Source organism: Pieris rapae, chromosome 21 (genome assembly GCF_905147795.1).
Source record: "Pieris rapae chromosome 21, ilPieRapa1.1, whole genome shotgun sequence".
NCBI classification, from domain to species: Eukaryota; Metazoa; Arthropoda; class Insecta; order Lepidoptera; family Pieridae; genus Pieris; species Pieris rapae.
This window is the reverse complement of record NC_059529.1, coordinates 922,698-931,523: the sequence shown is the minus strand read 5'-3', so window position 1 is coordinate 931,523 and position 8,826 is coordinate 922,698. Positions and strand designations below refer to the sequence as shown.

The 8,826-nt window shown below is 34.6% G+C and overlaps 1 protein-coding gene across 1 annotated transcript; it reads left to right on the top strand.

Annotated features, from left to right (window-relative positions):
• Nucleotides 1–291: 291 nt before the first annotated feature.
• LOC111001308 (ubiquitin carboxyl-terminal hydrolase 16) lies at nucleotides 292–8,786 on the top strand. The gene is made up of 7 exons (XM_022271164.2): nucleotides 292–424; nucleotides 591–1,461; nucleotides 2,865–2,988; nucleotides 4,319–4,469; nucleotides 4,780–4,924; nucleotides 5,856–5,954; nucleotides 6,557–8,786. The coding sequence occupies exons 2-7, from the start codon at nucleotides 621–623 to the stop codon at nucleotides 8,113–8,115; spliced, it is 2,919 nt and encodes a 972-aa protein (XP_022126856.2). The 5' UTR covers nucleotides 292–424; nucleotides 591–620; the 3' UTR covers nucleotides 8,116–8,786.
• The last annotated feature ends 40 nt before the right edge of the window (nucleotides 8,787–8,826 follow it).

Sequence of the window (8,826 nt, the reverse complement as noted above, 5' to 3'; positions counted from 1 at the left end):
TGAAATCAATTTAATTAGCTTATTTTTTGTATTAAATTTATTTATTTATTAACAGTGCATTGTATAATATAAATGGCATTATAATATATGAAGTGGAGGGCAGCTGGCAGCTCCTTATCGCTTATGAGGGATTCTTCCAGAGTCCAGACAAACATATATGTATTGTAATTTACTTAATAATATCGTTGAGTAAATGCATATAATCCGTAGGTAGTGTCATTTTAAGGTCATAGTCCAAAAAGTCGTTCAACATTTACAATAGTCAATTTTAATAAGGTCAATTGTCATAATATAATTGTCAGAGTTCAAGATGTCGGACGATTGTGGTTTACTTTTTTGACAAAAGGAATTTTTTCTTATAATAATCTAGAGAGAGTGACGTTGTTCCTTGTAAAATATATCTACTAGATCTCACTAAGTAACTGTAAGTTCATGAATAAAATACATATTAATTATTAAAACGTTACGTTTTCCGTCGAATTCGCAGTGAATGTGCGTCGTCATGCGTGCAATGTCTATCAACGTTTTGTCAATTTTGCTCTTTTTGTGATTGTAGGGTTATTCTTAAAAACTATCTGATTACGTTGCAGGCGGTGCGTAACCCAAATTAAGTTCTCAGAATGGTGAAGAAAAAGAGACAGAGCGATCCATCGGAAAACGGTGATGAATCGACTGAATCTTGCGATGAAACTATTAAATCCACATGCCCTCACGTTGCGAAGGCCGTGGACCTAGCAAAGTTAAAAAGAGCTCTTAAAACTAGTGGATTTGAAAAGGAATGTGCCGAATGTAAGAAAAATCCGAAAACCGAGGACGACGACCCGAACTTTGAGATAGATTTGTCTTTATGGATGTGTCTTCGGTGTGGGGGTCAATTATGTGGACGAGCCCGAAATAAGCATGCCCTGAACCACTTTAACACACCACACTCTGACTGTCATGCCCTCACTGCTAACACAACCTCTTGGGAAGTTTATTGTTATAACTGCAACAATGAAGTCACAGCTACTAGTTCTAAAAAACTGCATGAATGTATTGAATATCTTAAGAAACAGGCTATTGGAAACCCTAGACTACCACCTATAGAATTGTTTCTAGACCCTCAAAACAAAAACACAGAAGTCCCATTAACTGTAGAAAATATAATTAAAACAGATAAGGTTAAGGATAAAGCTATGGCTTTAAATTTACCTAGAGTTAGAGGCCTGTCAAACCTAGGTAATACTTGCTTCTTTAACTCAGTAATGCAGTGCCTAGTGCAGACACCATATTTGTTGGATGTGTTGCAAGAGATGGCTACACCAGGGGAGAGATTTACATTACCAGGTGGAAAGTTAAAGCTTAAAGGTGAAAATGGAGATGATGGAAAGGAAGTTGACCTTCCTCCTATTACAGGACAACTTGCAGAGTGGGGACCTTTAACTAGGACACTGGCAGAAACATTGGCTGAATTACAGACAGGTATGTTCTTTTACAGTACACAGGAGCTATAAGATCACTAATAACAAATAAAATATTTTATGAACCATATTAAGTTAGCACTTTATTGTCTTCCTTTCCATTTCTTAAATAATTATTAAGGAAAACTAAATAATTACTTACTTATTAAAATTGTAATTTTACAGATAAATTGAAAGTTTGAAGGTTTTTTAATAAAGTAGCATTATTAAAAAATAACATCGCAGTAAATCCATTCTAGAGTATTTGTTATGTTAATATAATATAAATCATGTAATATAATTTCCTAAAAATTAAAACATATTAAATTGCTAATTTCTACATGATATTTTAAAAACAAATAAATATTTGTACTGTATTTTTCATGTAATTAAAAATGCAATATAAGTTATGTAAACATGATTATTTGACATAAAAGAAAATGTGAAATTCAAGAATTACTTAGTATTTTAAAGTTTTGGATTTTTAACTAACCTATTTATCTTATGCCATTTCACTAAAGAGACATGGTTAATATTTATAGATACCACATTCACAGATATATTTAGAATAATGCTTCACAAATAGGTGATAGTCATTTTCTAAATTTGTCTCATGTAATTTTGTGCACTAAGCAGCAAAAGTATTTATTGAAGCAAATATTAAGTTAATTGAATTGTAATATAAATAGATCTTTTTTATAAATAGGTTTGATTAAAGATTGATACCGGATTAGATGTAACAAGTCTAGAGCTTCTTGGTGATTTATAATATATACTGAGCATGAATAAGTACTTCCTAGGACCTAGGTCTTTAATAATAATATCTTTAAATGTATAAATTAAGAGATTACTAAATTATCCTAAGATTCTGTGAATGTTAATATATAATTATGTTGGGACATAATAAAAGGGTTTCAGACTGTTTACAATAAAGTAAGCTTTTATTAGATATTTTCCATAATTCTTAGTAAGATTTTTCTATAATTTAGTTTTTTAAATAAAACAGTAAGTATCAATACAATACTTATGTAGGTACTCTTAATATAGTTATGTTAAAAGAAGTGTTTTAAAATAAGCCTTATAAGTACTTCTTGTGATACTAATAGTAATCTTTTGTTTTCTGTGGTATATGTTTAAGGTCTACAAAATTTTGAAAGCACAACACAATCAACCATTTTTAATATCATGGAATGCACTTAACAATAATGTAACATTTAAATTCATATTGTTTGATCAAAGCAGATGAGTTATATAACTATAAAAAATATTGGCATATTTATGTCAATATTTTTATAGGTATTTAATAGTTTGAGTTAGTTACTCAAAATAATTACTGTTCTGCTTAATTCATGACTATTACTACTTATTACTAATATTCATAAATGTAATAGGTATTAGACAATGAATTTTGATTTATGTTTTCAGGTGAGGGTGGGGTGTACACTCCACGTAAGCTGCTCTCGGCTCTAGTCAACAAGTTACCACAATTTGGTGGTGGAGATCAACATGACTCACATGAACTCTTACGACACTTACTTGAAGCTGTCAGGTTAGTTAGTATTTTTTGTCATATTCAATAATGCACTTAAGAAACAAAATTTACTGTTAGAAAAATGGGAACAATTTTCTGTTCAAGTTTTACCTGAGCACTATATGGGTGAAAGAGGGTCTTTGATTTTCTGATTTGGTGATTACGTCAAAAGTAATTATTTAAATTTTATACATATTACCCACATGACTATGCTTGAAAATGAAATGCATTTTTGAGTATTATGTTAATGTTGGGGTGGCGATAAATTGCAGTAAATCTGCTTACGCTACTTACTAGCATTTGTTAGTAGTGTTTTGTTCATAAACCTGTATCATTTAGCATTATGTTATTTTATTAAAAATAGAAAAATTATACAATTCTACTTAAAATGAGGCAATTATCATAATTATAATTACGATAAACTAATTATATAACCATATTGATAATTTAACATTGACGAGACAAATTATGTAAGATATGTTTATATGTGTTTTCCTTATTTTACATTATGAGTCAATCACATATGTTTACAATTGAGTTCTTTTCTTAGATATTTTTTTACAAACACAGTCTTCATAGATCTTTATAGATTAAAAAATAAATAAATCAGTGGCGCTATAACCTCTTTAGGTCTTGGCCTCAGAATTCTGAATCTGTTTCATGATCATTTTTAAATCTAATAGGCAAGTAGGTGATCAGCCTCCAGTGCCTGACACACACAGTCGACTTTTTCTGTCTATGGTCTTAGACATGTCGGTTTTCTCACGATGTTTTCCTTCACCGTTCGAGCAAAATGTTAAATGCGCACATAGAAAGAAACTCCATTGGTGCACAGCCGGGGATCGAACCTACGACCTCAGGTATGGGAGTCGCACGCTGAAGCCACTAGGCCAACACTGTCTTTATAGATTAATTGTTGATTATTTTTTGAAATACATACTAGAAACATTATAATTTATGTCTGTGTATTATACTGAAACTGATTAAGGCAATTTTTACTTATTTTTATTGAAGTAATTAAAAAAAAAAGTTTATTAATGAATTCAAGATTCAGGTATCACTTATTCCACAACATTAAATTTGTATAATTATATAGTAACTACTGCAGAATAGATTTAATGTGATCAAAAAAAATTATAAAAATGACGTGAGAGTTCTTTAATTAACCTTAAATAAAATTTGATATGAGTGTACCTAACCAAGTTGGCATTGGGTCAAACATTTTTGTGTATATTAATTGATTCAGAAGTCCCAATTACCAATACGAAACAATTATTTTTTCCCGGGAATCAAAACGGTCCAAGCTTTAATTGTAATTATGTAAATAATTTGTAATCTTTAATTTCAGATCAGAGGACCTTCGTCGTTACCAATCGGTGATTTTAAGCAGCCTTGGTATGAACTCCAAGGTTGATCCGTCCAAAGTGGATGGTGATGTTAAACAGAAAGTCAAGTTTTATGGTCAGCAGGCATCGGATACTATGCTTAGACCTGAGCAGGTACTTTTTTAATTGTAAACTAACCAGTGTTAGGTGAAAGGAATTTAGAATGTTGATGATCAACCTTTTAAAAAACTATTACCATTAACTATAAAGTATGTGTATGCGACAACTATATATATATATATATATATTTATTATTATTGTATATAATGTGGTGAATAATAAAAAACTCCTCATTACTTAAAAAAAAACACTGGAAGAAACAAACTATTATTTGTTTTAGTAATTTAATAAATTAAATCCAGGACATTAATTTCATCCTTTATTAAAACAAAAACAAATAAAAATGTTTTTTTAATCATTGCAGGTGTTCCGTGGATTTCTGGTGTCAACACTGGAATGTCAGGAATGTTACCAGCAATCAGACAGAGCCGAGTACTTCCTTGACCTGTCTTTGCCTGTAGCAGCTTCACGACCTCAACCACCTGCCCTTACCAGGAGAAGAGCTAATGGTAGGTTTTATATGGACTAGTATTTTTTGTTGATAAATGCATTGCCCCTAGAATAGTCGCTAAATTTCGCCTGAAGTAAATAGTGAGTCAATGTTAGTTAGCCACGCCCCTCACCAAAATTATTAAGACAAGTTCAAAGTGGCCAGTTTTAGTAAGACCTTTCAATAATAATATACGTATGTTACAAGAGTGATAGCTAAAGAAAAATTTCAAGAGGAAATGCCTGTAAACTAAGGAATTTTTCATTTTTATTTCCTTGATATTACAATTTTTTTAAAATATTTGCACGCGTAGGTTTAATGTCTAAAGGGCTAGTGTTTAAACTTAGTGTTAAAGAGAAACAATAGTTTATTTTCATTATTTTCAAGATACCCAAAAATTACCTAGAAATCGAAAATTCACCAATCGAAACAGTTAAAACTCCAGTTAAGTTTGTTGGCGGTTGTTGCCTTGAGATGTTTAAATAAAACTCTTTGTTTGAAGCTGGGTAACAACTGGCAAATACAAAATTAGGGTTAGAAGAATTGGGACGCTATCAAAAATAAACTTGACCTGTACGGGTTCATAAATCTAAATGACAATTAATGTTATTGGACATCGGAAACGAGAATGTTAAAATACAAATTATAAATGGTTAAAACTAAAGAGCTCATTTTGGCTAGTGTACGTACGTGCACGTATACGTGCCTTTAGCGCTCGATAATGCTGTCTCATTTGTACCAACTATCAACTACCACCGACATATATATTACCTGTTGATAAAGCTTTCAATATTGTTTTTTTAAATTCTATTTATAAAAGTTAAGAGGTAAACATGTCTTCTATCCCTCTTTTTATACATCTTTGCTTCGGATGCATTCCAACTTTCCTTTTGTATGTGACTAATGTGTTACGTCCCTTTAACCACTGTACACTGCATGAACCTTTTCAGACGAATCCACATTCAATGTACAAGATGAGAGCAAACCTTCTAAACATCAGCTCAAGAAAGAACGACTCGCTGCCAAGAAAGCTTCAAGAAGGAACAAAGGTTTGTTACTCTTTACTATATAGTGGGTAATTTAAAGTTTCTACAACAATTCGTTAATATATATTCATTTAGTACATCAAAGAATATATAATTGATTTTTTTCTGTATGTATCGTAAGCTATCTATTCTAAAATAGATATCAATTATGTTGAAAAAATTTTGTTCTCTCTAGTAATTTTTGGCTGAACAGTGTTTTTTAAAATTTTAAGATCCTTGATCCCCTCCCTCATGTCCCAGTAAATCATTATACCTAAGAGTTACCATTTATGTGGTGAAAAGTATCGGAAAGTCGAATATAATATTAACTATATATTAATAATATCCTCTGATTATAGTTTTTATAACTAACTAATGTACTACTTTTGGAAAAGGTTTATTATTCTATTAACTAATAATTGCGTAAAACATTATAATTAATATTAATTTAGAATTCTTTTTAAGACAAATTTCCGACTTATACTGTATCACCATAACATATTTGTTCGTAATCTTGCAATACATTATTATTATTATTATTCCGTATGAAATCACTTAATATCAATTAGGAAATAGTATTAATATGATTAGAGATAACTCAATCTAATCTTAATATTTATTTCCAGGCACTAAAGACAAATCTACAGAGGTGAACGGCAAGGAAGATGGTAAATCATCTTCAGAGCAGTCTGACGCCGACGTAGAGGACAACTTGGACGAAATGCCCAAGATTGCCCAGAACCAGCCTGCCACCACCCCATCTGTCACCCACACTGCAGCTAACTTCGCAGCCTACCACATGGAGTCTGGCTACAATTCGGAGAAAGTCATCAGCTCCGACTCGATCAGAACTAGCCCGGTCGACTTGGACAAGGAGAAAGCTGATAATACTCCAGAATCAACTGATAAAGACAAGGACTTCGCCGAAGCGGCCTCGTCGACCGCAGCCCTCGATTACAAACCCTCGAGCCGCCTGGAGAACCTCTCGAACCCTGATTCGGGTGTGGCCAGCCCTGACGCCACCAAACACAACTCCACGGAGACGGTCGACAACGTCGACTCGCCTATCAACGGAAAGGAATTGGGGAGTCACAGCTCTCTATCCAGCGAAATCAACCTGGATCTCTCCAGCCCTCTGCATAAGTTATCCCCGATCAAGAACGATTACGAAAGACCGGTGTCGAGAATATCTTTCGCTCCCGAGTACTCCAACGAAGTCGTCTCCCGCGGCATCAGCACCCAAGGATCGAAGGACCTCTTGGAGAACAATTGGGAGTTCAACGCCGTCGGCCCGCAGAACGACATAAACAATCAGGAAGTCAGCAGTAAATTGGAAAAGCTGAAGTTGGATATGGACGACATTAAGCCCAAACCCACTCTGCCGTCGCCCGTCGAAGACGCGCCAGCTGCGATGTCCAGGTCCACTCTCGAACCGGAGAGGAATTTCGGTGGAGCTAGTCGCGATTTCATGTCCTTCTCCAGGCCCAGTCCCCTCTTGCCGAGGTACGTCTGCGACGAAGACGAATGCAGCATTCAATCCTGTCTCAGCAATTTCACTGCCCTGGAGCTGTTGACGGACAACAACAAAGTCGGCTGCGAAACCTGCACGGAGAGGATCAACGGGAAAAACGGGAAGACGGTGTACACCAACGCTTCGAAGCGCTTCCTCGTCTCCAGTCCGCCGGCAATTCTCATCCTTCATCTGAAGAGGTTCCAGATCGGCCCGCGGTGCATGTTCAGGAAGATGTCTAAACACGTCGACTTTCCGACTATTCTCGATTTGGCCCCGTTCTGCGCGATGGATAAGCTGAAGAAGCTCCCGAACGTCAATCGCGGTCAGAACGAATTGCTGTACTCCTTATACGGGGTCGTGGAACATTCTGGGGGCATGCACGGGGGCCACTATGTGGCGTACGTCAAGGTGCGTCAGGCCGTCAAACGGGACGATCCCAAATGGTGGTTTTTGCCCAAGAGTGCTAACATACCCGCTTCGGGGAGTGGCGAGGGCGATGGGGATTCAGAATCCGATCTTTCGGGATACGAATCCGGCGAAGGAGCGACTCCAGCCGCGGAGGCTCCTGTGGGAAGATGGTTCTACGTCTCCGACAGCATGGTCTCCGAAGTGACAGAAGACAAAGTATTACGGGCCCAAGCGTATCTTCTGTTTTACGAAAGGATTTTATAAATCTAGGCCGGCCTAAGGTTTCTACTAATGGCATTTAAGTGGAAGACTCACGCTTTGTAGGGTCGGAATGAGTAAGATTTGTTAAGTTTAATCTTCTGTATATAGTTTTTAAAATTAACATTTTCTCTAATTTGTATATTAATTAGGAGTTTCATTGATTTTTCTTTGTACGATAGTAATTTGTACATTTGCAGTTAAAATTCAACTGCTCGATATGATTTGAACGGTTGTCAGGCGGTTCCTACTTTTTTTTTGTAGCTTCCGGCATTAGTTGTCTCATATTTAAATATAGTAAAATATATGCTGTATAATATTATCATTTTTCCTAAAGGTGCTCCTACATACAATGAACTGTATCACTTTATCATTGTAGGTACACCTTTATTTTTATAAGGGATCTTATATTACCTATCTTGTAGTCAAAGTAATATGTTATCAAAGATTCTCTCGTAGTAATTGTGAATGTCAATAATTTTGCTTGATTATTGATTTTTAGATTTTAAATGTTTGGGCCTCGTAAAGGGATAGTCTTCCATTGGTTGTCAAGGTCTTTCATACCCTTATATTGTATTTTTAATTTAAATGCGTTTTTATTTAATGCTATTACGTTGAATCCTGTATTGTATTAATTTTTTATGCTTGATTACTCTAATAAAATAGTTTTACCTCGATTAATCTATTTTTTACCTGTTCCTTGTCGACATACATCAG

Coding starts and splice junctions, on each gene's coding strand:
- LOC111001308 (XM_022271164.2), top strand. CDS start 621: ATGGTGAAGAAAAAGAGACAGAGCGATCCATCGGAAAACGGTGATGAA. Junction 4,925..5,855: donor TACCAGGAGAAGAGCTAATG/GTAGGTTTTATA, acceptor GAACCTTTTCAG/ACGAATCCACATTCAATGTA. Junction 5,955..6,556: donor AGCTTCAAGAAGGAACAAAG/GTTTGTTACTCT, acceptor ATTTATTTCCAG/GCACTAAAGACAAATCTACA.